Below are 26,908 nucleotides of genomic sequence, written 5' to 3'. Positions count from 1 at the left end.
GATGCAGACAAAATGCAAGGGGCGGGTCGGCTCTAGGAGTGGCGGCCGCGTTAAGACGTATGTAAAGAGCATTTGTCGCATCAACAGAGGAGCCAGACTCACATTTCCTTTCCAGAAAAAAAGCTCTTGGTACAGGCCCAGCAAAAGGGAGCGTCTGCACGACCAGAATGAAAATGGGCATCCATTGGATTTTTTTTTCTTCTTCTCAAACTGACTATAAGTGTCTAACAAGACACGTGGCTGGAAAATTCCACTGGCTCCTGGGTTTAGCCTTGCCCTGCTCTGCCTCATCAACTCTCTAGATGAGTCTCAAAGCTGGTGATGCCTCATCGTTTCCAAATGGGGAGCAGTCTTGGTCCAGGGCTCAGGCTCTGGTCCTCATCTTTCCTTCCACATTTGTCTCCTTGGTCAGTTTGCCCAGCCCATGGCCCTAAATACCAGCTGTGTGTTGACAAGTCCCAGTCTTCCATCTCCAGCCCAGAACTTTCTCGCAGACCCCAGAATTGAACATCAATCTCCCCTCAATCATCTCCACTTGGGTGTCCGAGAGACCATCCAGCCGCGTGTGCCTAAAACGGAGTTCCTGGTCTTCCCCCAAACGCACCTCCCACAGCCTTTCTCTCCCACCACCCTTCCATCCGATCAGGTCAACACTTTGAAGCCATCCATAAGTCTTCTGTCTCGCCCACACTGCATCTGAAAGTACTGTTAACTCTGCCTCAAAAACACGCCCCAAATGCAGTCACTGTCACCACTGCCGAATGCTCCCACGCTGGCTCGAGCAACCATCAGCTCCCATCGTTAGTAGCTCCTATCAGAGCTCCTACCTGTTCCAACACAGGAGCCTCAGGGATCTTTTAGAAACCTGTCGGATCATGCCACTGCTCTGTCCAAAGTCCTCCAGCGGCTCCCCATTTCACTCAAAGTCAAAGTCAAAGTTCTTTAATGGCACAAAGTCTTTCATGACCACACCTCTCCTAGACCCCCCTCTGCCCTTGCTCCCTCCACTCCAGCCACAGATTCCATGCCTGCAGGCCGCCACACTAGCTGTTCCCCTGCCTGCCATGCTGTTCCACCACACACTCACCTGGCTAACTCTCATAGAGGGTTCCGCAAGGTCTCCCGGCCCAAGGTCTCCCCACCAGCCAGTTCCTTCAGTCTTTCTCTGGAGCCCGCACTCCCTACTAACACACCATTCTGCCAGCACAGCCCAGTACTGAGGCTCGGGTGCGTGCTGGAGGGAGGACCCAGAGCAGAGGGTGCAGCAGGGAGGGGGTGTTGGGGAATGCTTCTGAGAGTAGGGTACGAGACAACAAGCAGGCATTCAACAGGCAGAGGGGAGGTGGGGGGCATTTCAGGCATCGAGAGTGAGGGAGCCGGGGCCGAGAGACTTCAGCCTCTGTGGCGGCAAGTCAGGTGGCAGGGCCGGAACGCACAGCTCAAGAAAGACCCAGGCGAAGGTCGAGGATGAAAATGCAGGTTCGGGGGCCTGTCAGAGGGAGGTCTGGTATTCGGCCTCAGAATGTGGACTTTATCCTGGTTGTCCATGTCCCCCAGCCCTGGATACACAGTACAGTCATGGGTGACTTGGAAAATACCAATGTCTATTAGAAATAAGGGCCCATCCACTGGTAATGAGCACCCCTAGTGTCAAACTGTGGTCTCCAAGTACCATTTCCCAGTAGAAGGAACCAGGGCTCCTTGGAGATACAATGGACTCTACGTCTAGGGCAGGAAACATACAAGATGAGCTGTCACATCACATCCTACCACTTAGCAAAGAGACTGTCCATGACTCCTGGGTCTTCTCAAGGGCTCAGAAGCCAACCTGGGGGCCAAAAATGAGAGCATGGAGAATCAACCACCATGCGTCGAAATGCATCCGTGTTTAAATCCACACCTTCAAAACAAATTGGTTACTACTACAGAAGGGTGCTGGTGAACTGATTTGGTACTTTAAAAGCATAAATACAGGGATAGAATGAACGAACTTTATCAGTGGGTAACCAAACAGTAATTGAAAGGAACTGTCACCCAGTTAGCAAATGAAGAAGGAATGACAAAATTAGAATGTCAGCATGCTGCAACCCCTAATTTATCAACAGATTTAGGCACTGAATACCTAAACCTGCTGCCATCTCTAAAAGAAAGACAAGCAGATAGTAATGTCCCTTGATGGAAGAACACAAAACCACTTATGAAGTCAGTCCCCCAGCCCCTGCTGGGGGGGGGGGCGAAAAAAAAGGGAACCTGAATATGATCAGGTTTCTAGATTCGATGAGCAATTTATAAGCAACACAGAGAAACCTATTACATGACACATGGGGTGACAGAGCAGAATTCAGACTATGGGTCACTCTTCTGGATGAACAAGGGGAGATGGTTATAACCTGTCAAAACATGCATTTATGAAAAGTATGAGAAAGTTGGAAATTTAAACACAAATATTTGATGATAATAATTACTTTTTTAGAGCTGCACTAAGGGTATTGTGGTGATGTGTGTGTGTGTGTGTGTGTGTGTGTGAGAGAGAGAGAGAGAGAGAGAGAGAGCCCTTATCATGTAGGGATACCTACTGAAATGTTCACGGGCAAAATATATATGATATTTACTACAAAATGCTACAGACGGGGAGGACATGGTCAAACAAGACCGGCCAAGAGTTTGTAATTGTTGAAGCAGGGTGAAGGGCGCATAGACTATTCTTTGACTTTACTTTTTACAGTTTGAAACTATGAGAAGTTATGAAAATATTAGCTCTCACCCTCCACCCCACAGAGATTCAAATTAATGAGTCTGGGCTTCAGCTCAGGCACTGGTATTTTTTGAAGGCTCCCCAGGTGTTTCTACTGCTCAACCAAGGTTGAAAACCATCATAGTCGCTTATGTGAGACATGCTGGGAGCCTCCACTGAGACCAAGACAGAGGTGATGGAGGGAACTGGTCCGTGGGAGGCCAAGGAACCAAGCACATGGTCTTTGATTAGATGGGGGAGGAGATGAGGAAGATGGAGAGGTCAAGGACATTGCAAAGATTTCAGGCTTGGGTGACTATGGGTGCTGGTCACTGGAGTAGGGAACATGTCAGGCCTGGTAGCTTTGGGGATCTGGGGGAAGGCGACTTTTGGCGGAGACGCTCAGTGGGCAATTTGGCTTGCAAATCTACAGATCCACATTGAGACCCTGAAGCAGACACAGAAACTTGGGCCCCACAGCGCTGTCCCCCAAACCGAGACAGAGGTCAGGATGGCCGCAGCCAAGGGTGGCATTAGGGCCGCTAGAAAACAGCGGTCTCTCGGGAGCCTGGAAATACCCCACTCCTTTCATGACTGGTCTCCATTCCTTGCCCTCCCACCCACTGTCCACCTTCCTTGGATAGACACCCAAAGGGCGGTCTTCCAGGCTGAGGTGAGAGGCCTTCCTGCACAAGTGCTGAGAAATTCCTGCTCATTCCTACACCCTGTCCTAAAAGCCCATGCAGATCAAGCACCATTTGTTAAACCAATGACTAGGAAATCTGAAGAAAGTCTCCATATGGTATCAAACATAGCTACACATGCCAGCAGCCGCTGGAGCCAGCAACTGTCAGATTGGCTTGAAATGACCAACACATGTTCATCCCACAAAAGTTCACTTAATGCCTGTAGGTGCCAGGCCCTGTGCTAGGAATCTCAGGGTCCTGGCCTCAGGGAGCTTGCATTCTAGCAGAGAAGTAGACAGTAAAGCGTCATCTTGGGGTGTCATCCAAGTTCCTCAGGCACTACCTGGTATACTAACCCAGGATCCCAGAATCAGAGAACTGACAGGGCTTCACTTTAAAGCAGCAGTCACCGAGGCCCACAGAGGAAGGCGGGTCACCCGTGGTCACCCAGCAGGTGCAGACTTGCAGACAAGTCAGTACTCTCAAAGTCTGCGCTGGACATCTCTTGAGGAACAATTTCATTCTCACCCTTATAAACGATGTGGTCTGTCTTCTCCTTTGGGCAAACACAATCACTGGTCACAGAGGACCACAGGGCCTCCCCAGGAGCAGGGACTTACCACTGAGTCCAGGAACTGAATGTAACACTCCAGCCCGGGCCTGGTTTCGCAGAACTGCCGGAAAAGCAGCCTCCCAATTGGCTGCTTGTCACATAAACTGCAGTAATCTCTGTCTGGAAACAGAGGGGAAAAAAAAAAAAGAATGTGGTGAGATGCAGGAGAGAGCCAGGCTGGGCCGTCCAATCAACCCACACCTGGATCCAGAGCCCCAGATGGATGCAGCAAGATGACTGGCAAATTCTCAGGACCCCTTATTTATCTCCAGGCTGTGCAGACTCAGAGGGGACAAGGGCGGTGTAGAGGAAGGACTGGTTATGACCCAAACTCTAGTTCCTAGCTTGCTCCTCCTTCCTGATGCCAGATGCCAGCAGTTCTGGGGATGATGCCTCCACGCCCTAGGTGGCCAATCACCCTGTCACACTCCCCAGTTAGTGGCCGGATGAGGGTGGCAGGCATGTAACCCAAGCCAGTTCCGATCAGAGTGGACCACAGACTGTGCCTGGGCACACCGAGCAGAAGTGCTCTCTCTCCCTCTGGGTGTTGGGGTGCATGGGGGTGAGGCCAGGGTCTACTTGCCGTGTTGTTGACCCTGCAAGGAAAGTTGTTGTGATAATGAGGCTCACGCACAGAAGAGGTCAGAGCTGGGAAAATGACACCCACCACCGTGTCCTCACGGTGTCATGAATCTCTGGATCAAACCATGCCTGCAGCTCAAACCACATCCGAAAAGTTGATTTATGAGCTGATTTCAAAATTACTTATCATTCAAAGCATTTCAAATTATGAAAACCCTGCATCTTCCAGCTGAGGAGCTAGAGGCATGGAAACGAGAAGTGACCAGCCCTCAGCCACTCAGCAGCCAAGAGAGTTCTAAAGAGGAAATGCAGTGTAACACTCCAAGCCTGGACGCCTGGAGACCGGGTGTGAGCCAATGACCTGCTATGTGACTTTAAGCAACTCACTTGCCCTCTAGGCCTCAGTCTTCCTCTGAAAAATAAAGGCACACGTTGGAAGTAAGATGGGGGAGAGGGGATCTTCTGGTTCTTCCTTAATGATGCCAAAGCCTCCACAGGTGATTTCTTTGACCAGAAAGATGTTCAGAGGACTGACTGAGACACGGTGCCTCCTGCCCTCTCAAGCACTGAACACTGGATCTTTGGTTGTGCAGCTGCATTAGAAACGGTCAGGTGACCTCAGGGGCAAACCAGAAGGAACGACTGTATCCTCCTCAAATGCAGAGGAGGAGCAAGGGCGGGGGGCGGGGGGGGGGGTTCCTCTGGACATCAGGAACACAATAAGGATATGCATGCCACCATCACGTCAATTCACTTTCACACCCAAAGAGCTTTACAGAAAGTAAAGCTCTGACTTGAAAGGAGAGTGGTGGCTGTGAGCACCCGCTCGGGAGCTAAACTGCCTGGGTTCAAACCCCAGCCTCACCAGTCACTGCCTGTGCCCTGAGGCAACTGACTTAACACTTTTATACCTCAGTTTCTCCATCTGTAAAGTGGGGACAGTAGTCATACGTATCTTCTAGGACTGTCATGAGGACTAAGACAATGCATAGGAAAGACTCAGAACAGAGCATAACACATAGAAAGTGCTTACTAAACACCATGCCATCATTGTGTTTGTCGGGTTTTTGGTCTGTTCCATCTCCATTCCTTCAAGGAATCTCCGCTGAGTCTGCAAAAATCCAGCCCTGGGTTCCAAGGGAGCCGCACGACGGGCACATGACCCTGTGCTACAATCAGAGCCCTCATCTCCCAGCCACAAGACCGGATAAAGGACTCAGCCCTAAACAATAAGAGGTCCCTGTTTCTGCCAGGGTGATAGGTTCAGAAATAGACATGTGACTCAGTGCTAGCCAATCAGAGCCCTCTATCTCCAGGGCGCAAGAGTTGAGTTGGTGGGAGTCCTGTAGAAGTTATAGGAAGGGCATTTGCTTCTCCTCTGGATGCCGAGGTCTTAGGACCAGTCCACCAAGAGCTAGCACAATTGTCTTTCCCACTGGGCATTGAGAACCCACAGAGGATGAAGCAGGGGAGAAAGCAGGACTGAGTGCCCAAGGAAGAAACCCCGTGGTGTGAACATCTCAGGAGCCCGTGAAGCCAGCCTCACCGAGGCCAGCCTGGTGCCTGCACATTTATTTACCCGACAGAATGTTGAAGTAATTTGGTGTTGGGTTTGTGTCTCCGGCAACCAAAAGAGCAAGTGCCTAGGCATACAGGCTGGAGAGTTTTACAGCCCACTTCTCCTCTCATGGGTAAACTGGCTGAAGGCAGGAACTGTTTCTGTGGGCAGTCACCAGTTCTAAGTACACTGTGTAAGGCACTCAAAAATTTCTCATTCTCTCCTGAGTGGATGCTTTGATCAACACAGATAGCCACCTTCCAAGTTCCCCCTCTTGATCCCTCGTCAAGTGGTTTCGGGGATGAAACTCGCCTTGGACTGCTGCCTGAACTCCCTTACCTTTCCATGCACAGATGGTTCACAAATGGCCACTCCAACAAACATTTAACCCACCTCGATGTGTGCCAGAATTGGTGGGGGCGGGGGGGGGAGGGAATGGGATGCAATCCCAGCCCTCAGGGGGGCTTGGATTCTGTTGAACAGGGTGGAATGTGTGCGTGAGCAGACAAGATCCCAAGTGACAGTAATAAAATGTCAAGTTAGATGAGTGTTATCATCAGCCACACCAGGGAATCTGGGAGGGAGGGAGCTAAGAGGGTGACAGGTCTGTGGCCTGCACCTGTTAGCATGATGCCCTGTAGATACAGCCTGCGTTCTCACTGCCTCCCACTGAACCTGATCCCCCCACCGAGGTGAGGAAAGCAAGCTACCTCATCCTTTCCCAATCAGCCGAACCTCCCCAGCACAGACAGGATGGAAGTCAAGTACCTTGTGTCCAACTCCAGTTTTATTCAGTTATGGCAGAGAGAACCGCATGGCTGATGTGATTTGAACGATGGGCCCCTCCCCATTTCCAAAAGCAATTAAGAGATTTCATGTACCATATTGTGATTCCTTAAGGGTTCATCTGACAGGATTTTTTCTCTCCATATGGCGTTTGCTGTCAGTATGGAAACAAGACTGTTATAAACTCGCAGCACAGTAAACACCATGTGATTCCAACACAAGCTGTCAGCACCTCAGTTCCATGCCTCTCCCAGCTGTACAGAGGATCCCAGGCAAGAAAGCCACTCACTGGAAGCCCGGAAAGAAAGGAAAGAATCGGTAATCATCTATTTGGATTCTTTTCTCAGGCTTCTATAAAGATAAATGGGCTTATCTTCTGAGGAAGCATCGCCACCACCACCACCAAAATCAAAATGCAACATTTGTGGTTCCTTGAGAAATAAAGACGGAGGCCATAGAAGGGAGCCTATGAATTTGGAAACTGATCAGAATGACAGGAGGAGATGCAAACTGGCAAGTGCAAACCCAAGGTGCTGGTCGCTTCTGCAAAGTCAGACCATACAAGTTGGAAGCACAGGGAGGTCTGTAATATATCTGCAGAGGGGACCTTTCTTCTTGGTTTCCACAGAAGCCTCCCTGTCATTGGAACCCAGCTTGCAAGGGCCCTGCCCACACCCCTCCTCCGAAGTGTGATCTGTTGGGCTTGGTGGGGAGGATCTTCCAGGAAAGAAGGGCAGAGCTTTTTCTCTCTGTCTCTGAATCTCTCTATCTCTCAGGCTGAGAGAACCCTGGGATGTTATGCACACAGGCATGCACGTGCTGCACACACACACACACGCCCACTCTTCTAGAACGTGAAAATCCTGCTTTGGGCTATGTGTCTCATTGGCCCTTCCCTCCAAGCCAGAAAGAAGCTATCGTTATTCAAGTTATGAGGGAGCATCGGGCTCCTCTATCCCAAAGTACCCACCGATCATCTAATTATTCTAGCTTTACTCTTGTGGGTCCTTCATTTACCAAGCTCTCCTGATTTTTGATACAAAAAGGTTCCTTCAACTTTAAGCCTCTCTTCTTGAATTCAACAACTGGGGGGTGTGTGGAAGAGTGGGAGGAAACATATCTTAAACTTACTGGCCGGTTAATGATCCAGTAATGGGCTTAGCGTTAACAGCTGGTGGTCAGTTGAGACCAAGAATGGGGGTGTGGCCTGTGTGACATGACATCTGACCTTCGCTGTGGTTAACGGAGGTCTAGTGGATATGGCAGGCTGGAGCATATCTAGAGGAAGGTGTGGACATGGGGAAGGCTCTAGGCCCCTTATAAGCTCTAGGACAGCGAGCTGTGTCCTTGATCAAAGGGCTGAGTGCCCCAGGGAGAGGCTGGGTTCACCAGCCCCTAGGTGCACACAGGAATGTGGTGGGAGATATGTTGCAAAGGCAGGCTGGGCCCAGGAAAGGGCTGGGCTCCAAGGCCAAGGAGACTGGAATGGATTCAGTGTCCCACCACGGATCATATTAGAGCACATATTATTCAAGTACAGCGCACAGGATGCTGGGCAATGGGGTGGCGAGCAGGGAGCCCGCTCAAGAGCGGTATTAGTGCCCTTACAAAAGAGACTCCTGAGAGCCCCCTCACCCCTTCTGCCATGCGAGGACACAGCAAGCAGATGTGCGTTTGTGAACCAGAAAGCAAGCTCTCGGCAGACACCGAACCCGCCGGCACCTTGATCTTGGACTCTCAGCCTCCAGAGCTGTGAGAAAGAAATGTCTGTTGTTTCAAATCCCCAGTCTGTGGTGTTCTGTTCCAGCAGCCGGCATGGACTTATTTGCTCTATCGTCTCGGGCAAGTCTCTTAACAGGGGCCCAGCCGCCTCACGTCTCACCCGGACACACTGGGTTAGGCCGAGGCCGCCCAGGGGGATTAGCAAGACGGGAGAGCCCCTGCCCGGTGTCAGCACCTGGCAGGTCCCACAGGAAAAGTCGCCCCTCAGACAGATCGCAGCTCTTCTAGAAGACTCGAGAAACGGTGGCTTTCACTTCTCGGAAGGTTCAGAAAGAAAATGGGAGGTAGCCAGTGAAAGGGGACTGGACTCCACATCACACCAAAGAAGGCAAAGGCCGCCCCTCCTGTCGCTGAGCAGTGGACTCCCGGCTGGGAGAGGGCAGGGGCCAGGGCGCTGCCGGCCCTCCTCTGCCTCACTTGGAGCCTCCCTCTCAGAGAGAAGCCATGGCCCCACAGCACATGGCCGAGGTTAGGCTCTCACAACCCAGTCAATTCCTTCAAGACTCATAACCCCCGGTGGACTCAGAACCAGGAATGATATTGATAGTGCAGATAAATAAATGCTGTCACTGTTTTCATTCTTTTCGAGTGACATGAAATGGGAACATACTTTCTTAATTAAGAGCTGTGGTATGCGGATGCTTGGAGGGCAACCAGATTTTCCCAACTGAAGGCCAGAACGCAGGCAGCGAGGACAGCGTGGCTCCCCTCAGAAGGCCACAGACCCAAGTGAGCGAGGCCGCCACCCTCTGCCCCCGGCTGGGCGAGTTGGCCTCTGTCCCTCACGGATGGGGAGCAAGGAGAAGTCACAGCTTGGTGGGGGGGGGGGGGGGGGGGTGTCGCTGACTGAAACCTGCTTGGGACTGTTTTCATTGTTGCCCCAGGCGCTCCTTGAACTTGGGCCAATGAAAATGCACGTTCCATTTCAGAAGTAAGAGCAAGAAAGGCGGCTTCCTGAGGAAATGGAAACGCTAACACCGGAGCCCTTGGAAATGAAACCACATGTTTATTGTACATGAGGGGTTGGAGGGCGGGGGGAGCCCCAAAGGCGATTTCTGGAGCCATTTTTCTACCAACTGGAGGTTTATATTACTTCATTTTGTTTCATTTTGTTTTATTTAACATTGTTTTTTCCAAAATACCAGGTTTTGGGGGTTGGTTTTGTTTTTAGGTTTTTGGTTTTTTTCGGGGGGTGGGGAGGCGCTGATGTGTCCTAAGGTAATTTAGGAAAACAGATGTGAGGAGAGTGGATTAGGCAGGGGCCACGAGCCCTTCACCTTGCCATACCCCAGGTCTACAACAATAAACAGAAGAGGGATTTGAAGAGAGCTTTCTCTTAAAAATTCCTGCCAAGGCTGGAAAAAACAATCAAGTGCTTGCTCTAAGGAAAAAGCTCTCTGACGTTTGAAAGGCGAGATAGCATCACGGATAACGGCAACTCCTGACAGCCCACCTCTTGGAAGGAGCAAGAGAGGAGAAGGGAAACATTTGGTATTTGGTCAGCTGAGCGGGTTCCTATTGCTTCAACAGAGATGTTTTTATGTGAAAAGAAAATGACATATGGCACATTACACAAACACACCCCAGCCAAGCCCCGTCTTCCTGGGCCTCTTGTCCCCCTCATTCTGGTCTCGAGTTTTACTGCGAGTCTGGGAAGGAGCTGGGGCTGAGCTGGACAGGACACAGAGCATATGCTGTCGCCACAGGGCCCTCTGGGCAATAATGGGGCCCCAGAGTCAGGCAATGACCTTTCCCTTATCCTCAAGGCCAAGAAAAGCAAACAATTTAGATATTCCCTCGCAGTGGTGATGAAACTAAGAACTGGGTGGGGAAGCGGAGGAGTGGGTGGTGCAGGTGGACCCAGGGAGCAGCCAGGTGGACAGAGACACTGTGCAGGCAGTAGCTGGGATGAGCGTGGCACGTTGGAAAGGGTCGGGGGCCGAGCTGGGACCCGGGTTCCAGGCCCGGCTCCTCTACCTGCCCCCACCAGATGAGAGTCCCGAACCACTGTGCTCCGAGCCCTCTCCTGTGCTGTGAGCCCACTGCTCTGTGACTGGAAGCCTTCCTTCCACGCTAGCGCTAGCTGAGCGAGGCAAACCAAGGGGCATTAGCAGGAAGGCCCCCGGTATATCAGCCGTGGTAGCTCCTGAAAAGCTCCCGGCAAAACGGGAGACACGCCGATGTGTGACCTCTGGTTCTTTCTATGTGTCTAGATCTTCAGTATTTTTGCAAACGAGGGGAGAGCGCCTGTTCTAAAAACACAGCTACAAAATCACTGAGACCAAGAAGGCCCTTGGAAGCAAAGGAGCTGTAACCACCAGACATGTCCCCCTTTTAGTTGCAGGACCCGGGTCACATGCAGGTCTTATGGGCACTCCGTGTTCACCCCGAGTGGCCTGCGATGCAACCTTCTGGAGACTGGTGCCAGGCCTGCTGTGGTGCTGGCCACGGGGACAGCAACACCAATGGTGGACGCTGTCCCTCCCTTGTGACCCAAGGCCCTCCCTTGCCCCACTCTGCCCACAACCAGCCTGAGGATGCTATTCTCTACAGTCACATTCTTTCTACCAGCTCTTTTCTCCTTGGAAAAAAAAATTCCATGCAGATACAGGCAGTTTTAGGAACTGAAATACCCAGGCCATGCCCGGGCCAACTGCATCAGATCTCTGGAGATGCGTCAGGGGTTTTTAAAGCTCCCGGGGTGATTCCGGCTCTGTGTTAACTGTAAGGTCTGAGCTCACATTTCAGCCCCAGCCCCTGGAGCAGTGCCCGGCTGGAGCAGAAATGCAGGTGTATGTGTCAACAGACAAAAGATGGAACCAGGGAATGAACAAATCAATGTGACGTGGAGGCCACTGGCTGCCAAACAGGGGAGTAGACGTCTCGGGCCCACACCCCGCCCCCCGACACCCCCCCCCCAGTGGGTGATCTGCCAGAAATGAAGGTCCCCCTGTAGAACTAGAGGACAGAGTCGTTCCTAGCAGGGTTTCAGTCCAAGAGAAACAAAAGGGCTCAGGGTGCCCGAGCCGAGGCAAGGCTGCGTGCTATGCTCGGAGGGGACACCGGGGTGGGTCCAGAGCCCCCAGAAGTGAGGTGGGCCTGAACGTGGGGTCCTGCCCGACCCTGCTTTCCGGAAAGCTCAGCCAGAGCCATAGGAATGGGGCCAGGGGACTGGACTTTGCCTCCAGCACCTTCTCTGAACCCTCTATGACCTCAGACCCATTATTATTGTCCCTGGACCTTGGTTTCCCCTTCTACAAAGTGAGCCTGAAGAATGAGCGGAGCTTAAATGAACTCCCAATTTGGCAGTTCCTGTAAGGAGCCTCGTGGGGATGGAGACACCACGGGGCATGGGGCCTTTCTCCAACATGGGAACTCCAAGCAGAGCACACAACCTTCGGGGGCCTGCAGCCCACAAAGCTGCCTTCCCGCCCACATCTGCACTGTGACCAGCGCAGGAACAGAGCAAGCACACGCTTAGAGGCAAAATGTCCAGAAGGCCCAGGAAGGGTGCTGTCTGGGGGCCGGGAGCCCTGGTTTCTATCAAAGCCCACTACACTTTGCCATGAGGCCCTGGGGTTGTTACTCCCTGCTCTCTGTGCCTCAGTCTCTCTCGAGGGCTTTTCTGGTTTACTCTTCGATGGCGATGCCTGGCCCACCCTTACTGTGAGCTGCGCTGGCCTGGGAGGTGTGGGGGCCCTGAAGCCTCCAGGGCTGCGCCATCCAGGGCCCCAGGGACTGGCTTCACCTGGAGCTATGAGCTCATGAAGCAAAAGCCACGGCAGGGCGGGGCCAGGAAATGGCTGGGCAAGCAGGGGCCAAGGCAAATAGCAGCCTCCATACAGAGAGGCAGCTGCTTCTTCCTGGGCCGGGGGCCAGGGCCCAGTGAGGCTCACAGCTGTGCTGGCCAAGGTCACTTGAGAAATGAATGCCCGGGAAGGTGGAAGCAACTGATGACCTCCCGAAAGTCGTGACGTCTCAGGGTCTGAAGACCCCCAGCTACAATAATCCTCTTGCCATGAGCCCCATCAGAGACTCAGCCGACCTGAGTTTGTACACTTCCAGGAACTGGAAGCGCTTTACCTGCAGAGTGTCCAGTGCCCTTTGTCAACATCATGTTAACAGTCCATTCTTATTGTGAGGTCAAACCTGCCTTTCTGTAATATCTGCTCCTAGGTTCTCATTCTTGGGATGCAGAAAATGAACGTCAGGTGACAGTTATTCTCTGGTCCCGGAGCCTTCTTGCAGGTAAACTGGTTTCCTCTAGCCGCTACCTTATGACTTCCCAGAATACCAGTCACATGATGCACCTAAACTGTTTCCCCGGAGGGCTTGGCCCGCTGGAACCCGATCCAAGTTTTTGGCAATTAAACGTGAAACCGTGTCAACAGCTCCCACCTAGCCGTCCTTGCCTAAGTCAGCCCCAGACACACGAGGGGCTAGAGCGGGGAAGATGTTCACGGCACAGAGTTCACCCGATGTCCATGTTCCAGACAAGAAACGGGAGAGGCATGTTGTTTCCGCAGAAACTAACACAGAGAAAGCTGCAGTCTCGATTCAGAATGCTTGGCTGAGCTACAGCTCAAGGGGGTGAGGATTCTAGACATGGACTTTTAGAGTGTTTGGCAGAGCTAGTTTCCAGAAAGAGATGACCTCTGGGCCAGGCAGCGGCTTTCCCACTTTGCCACCCGATGTATAACGACGATAGTAGGAACAATAATAGCTGACGTGAATGGGTTGCTTGCTGTATCCCAGGCACCTTGCTAGGCATGTTACATGCTTGTTTCCTGCAGTCCTCCTAATAGGCCTATGAAAAGGATGCTATCATCAACCTATTTTTAGATGCCAACAGAGGCACAGAGAAGGATTAGCACGAGGCCACAGAGCAGCAAATGACAGAGGCAGGATTTGAACTCAGCTCTTCCTGGTAGTGGGACAACTGTTCTGGAACTTTTAGCTTCCAGGGATCCACAGCAGCAGCAGGCAAGGACCCGAGACCCCGAGAAGTGGGGCGAGATCTCACCGGTGGCACCATCTGGCAACTTCTGGGGGGTCCATGGGGAATGGGGCACCCCTGTAACCCGGACCTCCCTGTGGCCAGGGGTCGTCCCACGATCACGGGCCCAAGGCTGCTCTGCACGCTGAGCCTGGGAGCTCCAGCCTCCACACACGAAGTACTGGAAAAGCCATGACAGCTCAGCGGCTGGCTATCAGCTGGACAGTTACACGCCGCGGGCTGGGCCAGCACAGGAGAATGATTTGGAATGCCTTCTCTCCTCTCCTCCTCCAGAACACCTGATCCAAGTATGCTGTCCCCTCCCTGGCTCTGAGCTCCTTCAGCTCCGAGGCCTGCAGCACACCTGTGATCACGTAACTTATGTGCTGTCTCATTCCTCAGGCTCTTATCCCCAGAGTTGGCCTTGCCTCTTCGGCTGAGCTGCAAACTGTAAATTCTCTCTCCGCTGCCACCCCCTTTGGATCCTCTGTAGAGTCTGGGACAGTCTGGACACTATGAGGTCACCAATAAATATAGGATTGATTGAAGCAGAAGCAGCCATGAGAAAAGTTATTCACTGGGATCCTGTTTATACTTCTTTTGTCAAAACAAATCCCTTGCTCCTTGAAGATAGAGTCTTAAAGTTCTTGGTGTCTAGAAGTAAATGCTTGGCTTTTAATAGGGTGTTGGAACTGCATTTCATAGCACATTCCTGGGCTTGGACCTACACGGAGGCAAGTCCTTAAGCCAACAGGACAGAAGTCCAAGCAGGGCCAGACCCAACTTGGAGCAGGCAGGGCCAGGCTGCCTTGTTCCCTGCAAAGCCCAGCACCTGGCACCGAGCCTGGCTGGAGCCGTGGCCCAGGAACATTCGACGAGTGAATGAATAGAATACATTAACGACCTAACTCATCAATTTGCTAGCCATTGGCTATGTCCTAACATACCTGTTTCCAAATTCCTCCCTGCGCTGGGTCAAGTTAACGAATGGATCTGCCATACTGGAAATGGAGCCCCTTTCCAGCACTGACATGGCCCCCCCTTCACAATGCAATAATGTCAGAGCTGGAGAAAGGGCATGTTGCAGAGCGTGGCCATCTACTCTGCAGAAAACCTGGAGGAAAGCCAGTCTGACACCCTCACCTCCCAGGTGGGGAAACTGAGGCCCGGGTAGGGAAAGGGTCTCATCTTATCCATCACCTCAGGGCTCGCTCAGCCGCCTCGGACGTTCCAATAGTGATCAGGGAGTGGAAGTCGTTTAGTAAAACTCAAAGACCCTCACCCAAGGGTCCCACCCCGGCCTGGCACAGAGACGCCCAGTCGAATCTTTTAAAAGTCCCTCTTGGGATCTGGCATTTTGTGCGCGGGCAAGTGTAGCTGCTTCTGGCAGCCTGAAGACCTGTAATCGATGCCACACAGGTGCCTCATATAAATCTTCAAGGGCTGTCTCTGCATGGAGCCAAGTAGAGGCTTTTAATCGTCAAGAAGAAAAAAAGCAAAATACCTCATGCATTTTCATTTTTATCTAAGTAGAAGAGCACAATCAATTTGCAACGTGCAGCACTGCTTCTTGCCAAAAACCACTTATTTTCAACTGAAGCTTTTTTTTTCTGTACATCCAAGTACAGAATCAAAGCATGCAGGACCCAAAAGCACATGTTTTTCTTTCGTCCCTTCTCTCTTTCTTTTTTCAGGGCCCCACGTATCTCTTAACTGTCTAGACCACGTAAGCACCGGCTCAGCCTGGAGCTCGGCTCTCCATTAATGCTTTTTCCCTTCCCTCTGGCTGCCAGGCTCATGACAGACAGTTTGACAAATATTTAACTGCTGTTAAGCCTAATCGGGATCCTCCTCAGCGACTCAGCACAAGACAGATAACTGGGAACAGAAAAAAAGAAGTGACTGGGATGATCAGAGAATATTCCTATTTCTAACTGGTCTGAAAATGTAACCCATAACGGCTGTTTGTTTTAAATTATTCCTTGCCAAGAACAATGTTCAGATGATTGAAAAATTCCACACTGGAACCTCCAATGCTTACTTATTTTTCCTTCTGAGCACCTGCACAGAAAGAAGCTTTGCTCAGAAAATGTAAGTGGTAAAAGGGATAGGGGAACTCTCAGCAGCTCTTAGCATGCTGTACCAGAAAGCCTCCAAGGACTTCGTAGTGGGGACCTGGGTTCTGACAGGCGAGCCTGTAACTGCATTTTGCTCTAGCTGAGTCAGGGCCAGCTAAAGTAGGCGACCAGAGGCCCGCAGGAGGGAGGCTGAGAACCTTCCTTACAGACAGGGTCCGCCTGGGGGCCAGCAGCTGACAAACCGGACCTATGCACACTTGGAACCAAGTCAGGAATGTACGTGGCACAGCCCAAGTGTCCACCACTACGAAGGAATCCAGTTCCTCCCAAAGGGGGCTCGGAATCAAATTTCCAACTTGAAGCACAGCTCACAGACGTTGTTCACGGTTGGGGTAAAGCCAGGGAGCCAACAGGATACCCTGAACCTCTGATCCAGACCAAAACAGCTCCAGAGCTCCACTGTGGAAGGGAATCCCCCCGGACCTGGCTGCCTTCTGGTAGTTTGTCCCCAAAGTTTCCAGCTCCCTCATATTTGCATCCAGCTTTGTTCAACTCATTAGCTGGGATTGGATTTGACAGGCCAGGACGCCCTTCCCCACCTTTCTTTTAAGATTAATTTACTGAGCACCTACTTGGTGCCCTGAGCTGTGCTAGGCCAGAGGATCAAGTGATCACCAGAAACACCTACTACCCCAAGCATCCAAGAAGCCGGTCCAGCTCTGGGCTCTTTTCCTTGGAGCTAACCTAGAACTCCTCCAGGATGAGAAGCAGTGGAGAGGCGAGAGGCAGAAGCAGGAACTCACTTCCCAGCCACCTTTGCAGCTAGGTGTGGCCATATGACCAAGTTGTCAAAGGAATGTGTGCAGAGGCAAAGGCTCCAAGTTCGTTCCGGGTTATGCCCTTCAAGGGAAAGGGCGTGTGCCTTTTCCTTCACTGTCCCCCTTCCCATAGACACACACGCCTACAAGGCAGATGCTGTGGGGTCCCACCTGGGACCATGAAGAAGAAGGAAACACCTTACAGTCAGAAGGGACTGGAACTGAATAGCCATACAGAACTTCCATAGCAGCCCTAGGCTCCTACCCAAGCACTGTTCCAGGAGAGAGAAATAAGCTTCCACCTTGTTTAAACCAGTGTTAGCCTGGGTCTTGGCTATAGCAGCAGAACCTGTATCAAGGCTGCTTGATCCAGCCACCTACTAGCTGTATGACCTTTCCTGAGACTCATTTTCTTGGTCCTAAAACGGAGGTAATGAGACGATGACCTACCTCATAGGTATGGCTCAATCAAGGCGCTTAGCACAGTGCCTGGCACACGCTAGACCCTCAGTAAATACGACCTATCCACCATTGTCATAAGCAGCCGCCGCCGGTACTCCTGTCCAAATCCGCTGCACCCACCCCCTTCACTGCTCAGCCAGGAAAGAGTTTGAACACGCACGGCCACAGAGGGCTTAACTAGAACCAATGTTCGCCCACTTCAGCCTCATCTAAATCAAGCATTGTTTCACATGCTCCTTTGCCGCAGAGTGGGAGACCGTGGCATTGCTTCCCACACAACATACCCACCCGACCTCCCTTGGCATGACCCAGGTTGCCGTTATAAGGCTCCAGGGGCCCTCCACTCCTCTGGCAGGCCCTACACGTGAGCACATGCAGGACTGTTTCCCTGATGGATTTAAGGCACCCGAGTCTCAAAAAGCTTGTGTTCATTTCGAAAGAGGGTAGCCTGAGATGCAGAACATTTTTCCTCCCCAGCGAACACAATTCAGTCTTCCTTCCCTACGATATTCTGAGTAATCCACACTGAAAGAGTATTTGAGGAAAAATTATCGTTCGGATGCTGGAAGGTTCTGAAGTCAACAGAACTGGTTTTGCTGTATATTACATAAAATAAACACTCTGGTTCCAGGAACTCCAGGGAGCACATGGAGAACCACATTTGTTTTCCCAAGATGCATGTGTTGTGCAAACTGCCCCTGTTCCCGGCCACATCAGACTCATGTGTCTCTAGGGTTTCCGAAGGACACAGGCAAGGGGCAATCCCAAGCTGGCCACACCAGCACCTGGGCCGATATTGCCTGGGAAGGTGGGTGAGGTGTGTGTACTCAAGGGGAAGACATCCAGGCAGTCTCTGACCCCAGGCTTTATGTAAGTGGCTAAATGCAAGATTGTATACAGGGCAACTAAGGGCTTCCTAAGAACTGACATTCCTTTTTTTAAATATTGACTTCCTTCTTGCAGGATCACTGCCTCTGATGGTCACAGAGCACGGAGTGGGGGCAGCCTGCAGCTGGAGCCCATGTTTCCAAGAGCTAAGCTGCCTTTCAACTCTGAATCCTCTCTGAGCCTCACCCGGTGCTGGGCACCAGCATGGGCCCCTAGCCCGGGCTCCTGGCACTCAACACCCGGGCTCCTGGTGATCTTCGAAATCGGCCCGGGTAAGATTGCTTGATTTACTTCCCTCCCCGCCTGCTGCCTGGATATGGAGCATAAGCCCCACTCGGTCGGATTCCTAACTGTGCTCCCCAGAGCAAAGCCTGGTGCAAGGCAGGCTCGGAGAAATGGGAGCACGGATGAATGGACGGTGGCTGGCGCTTACTGAAGAAGGGAATGATTTCGAGCATGATGAAGATGAGGCCTCTCCACCTAGACTGTCAGACAGCAGCAGAGGCCATACACTGACACGTGTGTGTGGCCATCTGGTCACGGTCACCAACCGGACTCCAGAACACTCAAACCGTGGTGGGCACACGGGTACTTGGCACCTACTAGGAGCCCAATGCTTTAAGACTCTACTCTCTCACTTACTGCTACCCTGCGGGTGGAGAGTACCGCCCCCTGGCACAGCCAGCCTCAGGGACTTGCCCAAGGTCATAAAGTGGCAGTGGAGAGGCTCACCCTTGGGAAACAGAGGGAAGCCAGCAACTTGCTCTTCCCTTAAGAGAAAGCGACCATTTCCCACCAGAGAAGCAAGGACACACAGGCTCAGAAACACTCGGGGCCTCCATCAGGGAGGAAGAGAGACCCGGGGAGACACAGGGCCTGGGAACAGAGCATGACCCCGAGCAAAGGGCCCTGGGCCAGGTGCAGAGGAGGAATATAAGGGATGGGAGATGCAGGGAGAATAAATATTCCCATGACGAGGGGGATGCAACCACGTCCCGTACTTCAGGATGGAGTTTTCCCTCACAGACAGGCTCGGGTCGAAACTCTGAAAAGAGCAACTTACTGAACACCTTTGGAGCCCACCAGGGGCCCAAGTGAGCTAAGCTGAGGGACAGACACGAGAGAGGCCAAAACCAGGCTCTGCACCCCCAGTATGGATGGGCTCACAGACTCTACTTTGGGGGAGGGCTGGGTCCTGTGGCCTTCATGGAGGAAACGTGAGAAATAGGAAGTTCCACCAAAAGAGCAGCCTCCTAGCCTCCCCAGCCTCCCCAGCCTCCCAGCCTCCTCAGCCTCCCAGCCTCCTCAGCCTCCCAGCTTCTTCAGCCTCGCAGCCTCCCTAGCCTCCCAGCCTCCCCAGCCTCCCAGCCCAGCCTGCCTAGCCTCCCAGCCTCCTCAGCTTCCCCAGCCTCCTTGCTGATACCTTCTGCAACCCTGCCTGGGACCTGGATCTTCTCTGGACCCCACACAGGACTCGGTGCATGAACCCACACTCCTGCCCCAAGAACACTGTCCTCACTCCAGAAACAAAGACACTGCAGACATTTCAATTTTCTAAACCTGGCAGTGAGGACTCCCTTTACCAGCTGAATCTGGCGTGTGAGTCTCAGGGCAGAGGACAGACACGAGGTGAAGAAGAGAGATTACGGCAAGGGCCTGTGCACACAATGCTGTCCTAACACAGTCCATCTTGACGGAAGGATCGGCCTTCCCAGCAGCCAGTGGCAGGGGCCTGGCCACCACATGCTGCCACCCTGCCCTGCAGATGTCTCTCTCTGCTGGAGGGGGTTCCATGGGTTCTTGGCTCTACTTCTGCCTGCCTTTGCCCCTCCCCGCCCACCTGGAATCCCACTCCCTTCCACATTGAAGACCTGAAACGCCACCTGATTGGCTGAATGGAGCTACAGCTCCCTTGCTGGGCCAAGCAGGAACCAGACGGTCCCCTCTTACCATGGCCACAGAGAGAAAGTGGCTCCTGGGAAATAGCCACAGCTCATCTGAGTTACTGGGGTGGACTGTATATGGGGTTCCCTGAAATGGGCTAGACTCCCCCTAAGTACACATGCTACCCAAGTCTAGCATATGTGCACACACACACACACACACACACACACACACCCTTCCTCCTCCAGGAAGCCTTCTCAGATTGGCCCAAACCCATTTCTAGGCTCCAGCACAACCACTCAAAAACGAGTACCTTGATATGTAGTAGCACCTATTTCCTGCTGTGATATGGGGGCTCAAAGCCATGAAAGGGGCTCAGGGTGTATTATGGGCTGAATTGTGCCCCTTCCACAATTACCATGTTGAAGCCCTAACCCTCAAAGCAACTGTATTTGGAGATATGGCCTTTATGGAAATAGTAAAGGTTAAACTTGGTCCTAAGGATGGAGCCCTAGTTGGAGGGCTGGTGTCCTCATAAGAAGGTAAAGAGACACCAGAGATTGCTGTCTCTCTCTCTATGAGCACAGAGGAAAGGCCCTGTGATGACACAGCAGGAAGGCAGCCATCTACAAGCCAGGAAAAGAGGTCTCACCAGAAACCCATCCTGAGACTTCCAGCCTCCAGAAATGTGAGAAAATAAATTCTGTTGTTCAAGCCCCTGAGCCTGTGTCATTTTCTCATGGCAACCTGAGTCGTGGCTAATATCGGGCGGGTGATCAAAAGAGCAAAGTTTGAGGCTTAGTTCTGTCATTTATAAGCTCAGTGATCTGTGACAAATCCCTTGGCCTCAGTTTCCTGGTCTGTGAAATGGAGCTACTGACCCTCTACCCTGCCTCCCTGAGACGCCTATGGAGGTCCAGGGAGAAGGTGGCCCCACTGCAGGGTAGGCGGGCCTGGGCCGGGGCGTGAGATGGACATGAGGCCAATCCTGGCCCCACCACTCACCTTCTGGGTGACCCCAGACAGATCACATGATCAGGGCAGCTGGCATAAGCAGAGCATTTGCTATGTACCAGGCACAATCAGCTGAGCAATGGCAATGAGAACCCTGCTGTTCGTGGGAGTGACAGCCACCTGCTACAGTGGGCACAGCACCCAAGTCGGGACGAGCCATGCCCTCTGGGCAGCCAACCCGGAATGCTGCCTCCCAGCCCTCACCACTGTTGGCCCCAGAACACTGGCTGGTGCTCCAGGAACTGGGGAGAGCTGGCCCTTTGGTCCTTCCCACTGCACAATGGGGAAATCAGTCGGGGCCTTGGAAGAAGGGGCCAAAGCATTCCAGGCCATCTGCAGCAATGTCCAAAGCTCATATACTTTGCACACTGAGGCCTCTCCCCTTGGGGTGTCGTTGACACAGCCACCCCAAGGGGATGGGAACTCCTCAGCAGACACTGCCCAGCCTGGCTCAGAAGGCTGCCTCAACACCCATCTAAAATCCAGTCCAAGGGGCCAGGGCATATGTGTGAAGAAGCATCCCCCCACCCACCCGCCACCCACATGCGGATGTTGTGGCTGCTTGAAGATGGGAAGCCCTGACTCACCGCATGGCCATGTCGGCAGGCAGGGGGGTGAGTGGCCAGCAGGGAACCAAGGGCCCCTTGCTCGCATGGAAAGAAACACCTGCAGAGCAGTAAATGGTGGGAGCCGAGTTTGAGCTGCTATCGCTAACACTGAACGAATTTCAGGACACAGATCTCTGGAGAACAGCCAGGTGGGCACCAGAATGGAACATTCCCCACCAGGGCTGGAGGGACGCCCTCCCTGTTACGGGCCACAGCCCCTGCAACATCTCCCCGAGCGCAGGCACCTCAGTGGGCCACTCCCACGTGTGCCTCAGCCACCATCTCCCGGGGGCAGACCTGCACACATGACGCAGGTCCTTCCGAAGGCGCTTCCTCCTTGTGCTGGGATGGTCTCGGACTTCAGGGAATTTGCCCAGAGAAAGGGAACAGCTTCCAAACGCAGTGGAAGGCCACAGCCCACCCTGTCTCCCGTTTGCTGCTTTATCTTCAGAGTGTAAATAAGCTTCGCCTACATTTATGGTTACGTTGGTCAAACCCTATTCCCCAGCCAGCTCTGCTCTGTCATTTAAAAGGAAAAAAAACACCACTCAGATCACTTTCATTACCTTGGATAGGGCAAAGCATTTGGCATCAACTTCACTCCGCCTGGGCTCTGGGCTCTGGTTGGCCACCACCCCCTTTCACACCCCACTGGTTATTAAGAATTTTTCACTTCCCTAGCCAGGTTTCACCCACATGCTGTTCTTCTGTGGGCGTGGAAGCTCCTTGTCCTGGGGCTGGGTCTCTGCTGACAAAGCCGTGGAGGTATCATGAGACAGCCTGGAACTAGTAGGTTGCGAAAGGGAGGGCTGGCCGTGCAAATTTCAGTAAAGCAAAGCCTTTTTCCTTTTGTCAGTTTTGAGAAAGGTTCTCATACGAGAAGACAAATCCCCCCATAGGCTGTGTTGAAAGCTTGTGACAAGAGGGGTCAGTGGTGGCTTAGGCTAGCCCTTGGCACACAGAGGGCTGGGGTTCAGTTTTGTTGTTTGTTTGTTTTTATTATTTTTGATAGTTCTCTCGATTCTAGACCCTTCCGTGTTGATGGTTCTGGAGCATAAATGGAAATAAGCCTAGGATCAAAGGAGAGAGAAGGAGCCGGAAGGGCCCAAAGTCCCAAATTTGGATTTAGGCCATGCTGGGAGTAGACACCCAGGCATAGTAAAGGGGGTACTCTGATAGGGCATTGGGCAAACAGGACTGAGCAAGATCAAACTGGGAAATCAGACAGGACCCCAGAAATCAAGAGGCATGAACACGGTCTAAAGTCCAAGGACTTGGAGTTCCAAACCTGGGCATTGACAGCAATGGAAGGAATACAGCAGTGGGACCAGTGGAAGAGCTTGGGGTTGACACCAGAATAGCTCAGCCTGTCCAGCCCTGACATGGCTCCTATGGGACAGAAACCATCATCAGCAGACCCATTCTGGGCCAGATATTGTAGCTAGGACTACATTCTCTGGCGAACTTTTTAAAATTATAAAATTCTGGGCCCAGAGACTCTTGATTCCATAAAGCCTTAGAACTATTTATTTCTTAAATGCTCCAAGGTGGCTCTGATATTAGGCTCTGCCCTGGGCTGCCGGTTGAAACCACTAATTTTCCATCTAACCAAGGAAGAGGGTGCATAGGCAATGGAAATTTCACTATGTCTTTTTTGAGTTGCCCTCTGTTTTGTCTAAGAATGTCTGTCTATGCCTGGTATAATGTCATATTCTGCCTGACAGAATTTGCTCTTTTCTACGTCCTTTTTGGTATGAATACAGTATTTACTCTTGCTGGTCATTTGTTCCATACAGCTGGGTTGCAATATCCCCGGTGTTCAGTAGGTGTCGCTGTAACACAGGATGAACATGACCCAGTCCTGAAATTCTTCCAGGTCCCTGTTCTCCAGCCTGCACACAGGTTAGTACCGTTCTCCATCAGTCCTCTAGATTTAAAAGTTTCTATCTTGAATTATCTTAGAATGAAGAATAACTATGAATGAAGTTATAGAAGAATAACTTATAATGAACAATCACCACCATTTGTTTCTCAGAGCCCAGGAAATGATATTTCACAAGGATTGTCTCTGTTTCTCTCCCACTTTTGTGCCCTCTCCTACAATGGAGGTTCTCAAACTTCATGGCCTCAGGAAATTGTCACACCTCTAGAAATTATCAACACCCCCCCCCAACTGCTTTTGTTTATGTGGGTTATATCTATTAATACTTTCCATATTAGAAAATAAAATTGAGAAAAAATGCAAACACAGGAATACACAAGCATATATATTCCGTTAACTGTTCAAGTGATGATATCATCTTGTGTCAAATGGGCTCTAGAAATTTCTGCACTTGTGAGAGAATAAGAGTGAAAAAAGAGAATAGTACCGTTATGGGTTATTATGTATCATTATGAACACAGTTTCCATCTTGCTTAAAGAGTCTCAGGGACCCCGGAGAGTCCCAATTCACATTTAGAAACTGCTACTCTATCAGTTTTGAAGTTTTGCTGTCTGTTCTTAACAAATCTGAGGTTAATCAATATTTGCTTCCGAAAGACAGAGCTTCAAATGCTTTAATTCTGATTATTCCACCTTCGTTTTTTTAAAGTTTTCTTCCTCACCTTTTATATGCTTTGTCATTTTTATACCCTCTTCTTCCTTGTTCATATTTCCAAGTCTCTCTTACACTTCTTAAAATATACCTATATCCCATATGTTCTGCATGCAATGTGACTGAGGCCCCGCCTCCTGCCAAGGGCTGGTGTCTCTGTTCCCTCTCTTTGAATCTGGGTAGGGGTTTGTCACTACTCCAATGAGTAGAATGTGGCGAAGGCGATGCTTTGTGATTTCTGAGGCTGGGTCACAAAAGGGATGTAGCTCCTGCTTCACTCTCCATTTCTGGGATGCTTACCCGTGGGATAAGCCACCATGCTGTGAGGAACTCCAGGCCACATGGTAAAGCCACATGGGGAGGAGCTGGGGACCCATTAACAGCCAGCATCAACTGCCAGACGTGTAAGTGGGTTAGTCTTCCAACCTTCAAGTCTTGCACTCAGGCCTTGAACAACATGAAGCAAAATAAGCCATCCCTGCTTTACTCTCTTTGAATTCTGGATCTACAGAATCCATGAGCATGATGTTTGTTTTATTTCACTACATCACTCATTGGTGGTAGGTGGAACATTCCTAAATTTCTAATTTAGGTCTGGCACATTAGGTCTAAATATTTGTTAGATGTATAAAATACCATAGCTAATGTATTATTCTTCTGGAATCTACAGCCTACTCTTTAGGAAAGTCCCACAACCTTCATGGGATATCTTCAATCCATGAGTGGAACAAGAAGTCCCTCTCTCGTTTGCCGGTGAATGAAAGCCCCCAGATCAGAGGGGGCTCCTGTCCCACACAGCTCCTTGGAAAGTCAAGAGCTATGGATTCCCTGGAATCTACCCTCAAAGCAAATAAGGCCCTCATCCCTCTGTTTCCCAAACAAGTGGCTGTATTGTCCCTGGCTGTGGGTGCCATTTTGTTTTCCTCATAAACTGGGTAGTTCCAGGACAAAAGTGATATGGGGAGAAACAGACATTTTCCAAACAGCACCTGCATCATCCGGTCTAAAAATAAATCCAGTAGGACTGGTTTTAGGAGTGAAGCCACTGCTAAAAATAATGCTTACACGTACGATGACATCAGCAGGTAACTGACCCGGGAACTGCAGGGCCCCAGCATCTAACCGACATCTTGAGTTCTGGTCTGCTTTGTGAGGTGATCAATCTGTCTTCACCCTCCGCCCACCTGGCCTTCATTTCAGGAGCCCAGGGCTGGGCCCGCTAAATTCAAGGAAAGGGGCTGGCAGAACATAGGGAAGCTCTGGATTTAGAGCTTTCATTAAAAAATAATATGGACTTTCTATTTCAAGAACAGAATGTCTAATAATGCTGCTGAGGAGAAGCTCTCCAGGACCTGCTTTGATGGTAAATACAAATGGTTTTAATTAGCATATTAATAGCGGTTTGATTTCTAAGGCCGTAGGAAAGCATCTCTCCAGCCTCTACAATACTATCTGCTTGGAGGTAATTACAGAACAGAGACAGAGCACCAGAGGGCGGAAGCCTGCTCTCCCAGTTCTGCCTCCAACCAGCCTGCAGTCAAGTTTCTGGTCACGAACACGGAGGCGTGGAGGCTGATCCCCCCCCACTCGCACCCATTTTAGCCCTAACCTTTCCATGGTCTGATGACCTGAGTCCCCAAAAGTGAAAACAGAGCATTTCAGACCCAAAAGAACCCAAGTCCCAGCAGAGAGGGCCTCACACGAATAAGGATCGACGCTCTATGAACGAGTCCCAGGCCAACTTTGGCAACTCACAAGAGCATCACTGATTTTTAAAGAACGCTCCAAACCTGATATTCCCGGCAACCAGCCAGCACGCACCCCTGAGAGCTGAGAAGTGAAAAGCAGGGCCGGGGTAGGGGTGGGGGTGTTGAGCCGGGAGGGAGGTACCAGGCGGGCTGCGGTTCCCAGGTCTCACACCTGCCCGCGAGCTGCGCAGAACCCCCCATGCCCACCTTGGGGCTTGTGAGCACCACGCTGGGCTCTAAATCACAGCCCAGGATTCAGTGAAAAGCGGGCTCTGTGGCTTCTGCTCTAATTGCACTGGAGGGTGGAAGGTCGGGGAGCTGGATTCGTTTGTACTCAAGAGTGGTTCTTGTCTTTTCAAAGGCGCTGATGGGATGGCAGGCAGGGGCCGCCTCAGGCAGCCTAATTGCTGCAACTCTACACTCCAATTAAACACCAAATGAACGTGCTGAATAATCCAAAACAGACCAAGCTTCCGGGGACCCCTCCAAAAGCAAGTTCCAGTCCAGAGGAAGCTTTTTCCTCTCCACTCAACTGCTGATCCCTCTAACGCCTCAAACTGGAAGCAGCTCACTCTACTGGAAGAGCCTCGAAGACAGGACGTCTGTCCTCCACTTGCATATGCCCAACACACAGTAGGCAGCCTCCCTCAGAAGCAGAGCTGGCCAGTGAGATGAGGACAAGCTGTTATGTTCAGCTTCCAGAAAAGCTCCTTCAAGGTCATTGACTCATTGAGAGAAATGTGCATTTTTCCTTTTCCTTCTATTCTTTTTTTCTACTGCTTGGAACAAGAATGTGATGGCTGGAGCTGCATCAGCCGTGGTAGGCCATGAGGTATCTGGTAGAGCAGAAAGAGAGAAGGAACCCGGGTCCTTGATGACACAGAACTGCCAATCCACAGCCTACTTCAAGACTTCATTTACGTGAAGAAAAAATGTGCTGTTCAAACCATCCAGCCAGTAATCATGGGTATCTAATCCATGGGATACTTGCCTTACCACCAAAACTTCCCTTGCTAAATCCTACCACTCAGTCAAGGCTGCCTCCTCCAGGAAGTTTTCTTGGATTATACCCGAGGG

General features: G+C 51.4%; 1 protein-coding gene and 1 long non-coding RNA gene across 3 annotated transcripts in view; one reads left to right on the top strand and one right to left on the bottom strand.

The window, feature by feature from the left end:
* The window catches only part of GRK5 (G protein-coupled receptor kinase 5), a 213,831-nt gene that overhangs the window by 65,661 nt on the left and 121,262 nt on the right, over nucleotides 1–26,908 (bottom strand). For both annotated transcript variants that reach the window (XM_019459594.2, XM_019459596.2), the window contains exon 3: nucleotides 4,041–4,153. In XM_019459594.2, coding sequence (XP_019315139.1) covers nucleotides 4,041–4,153 — 113 coding nt within the window. The remainder of the gene's footprint in view (nucleotides 1–4,040; nucleotides 4,154–26,908) is intronic.
* Nucleotides 22,197–26,297, top strand: LOC109272979 (uncharacterized). The gene is made up of 4 exons (XR_008424964.1): nucleotides 22,197–22,278; nucleotides 23,286–23,391; nucleotides 24,754–25,446; nucleotides 26,193–26,297. It is a non-coding gene; the product is annotated as an uncharacterized LOC109272979 (long non-coding RNA).

The sequence above is a fragment of the Panthera pardus genome, unplaced genomic scaffold (genome assembly GCF_024362965.1).
Source record: "Panthera pardus isolate Hobbes unplaced genomic scaffold, ASM2436296v1 HiC_scaffold_22, whole genome shotgun sequence".
NCBI lineage: Eukaryota > Metazoa > Chordata > Mammalia > Carnivora > Felidae > Panthera > Panthera pardus.
Note: the sequence above shows the minus strand (reverse complement) of the source record. Positions and strands in the feature narration are given on the sequence as shown.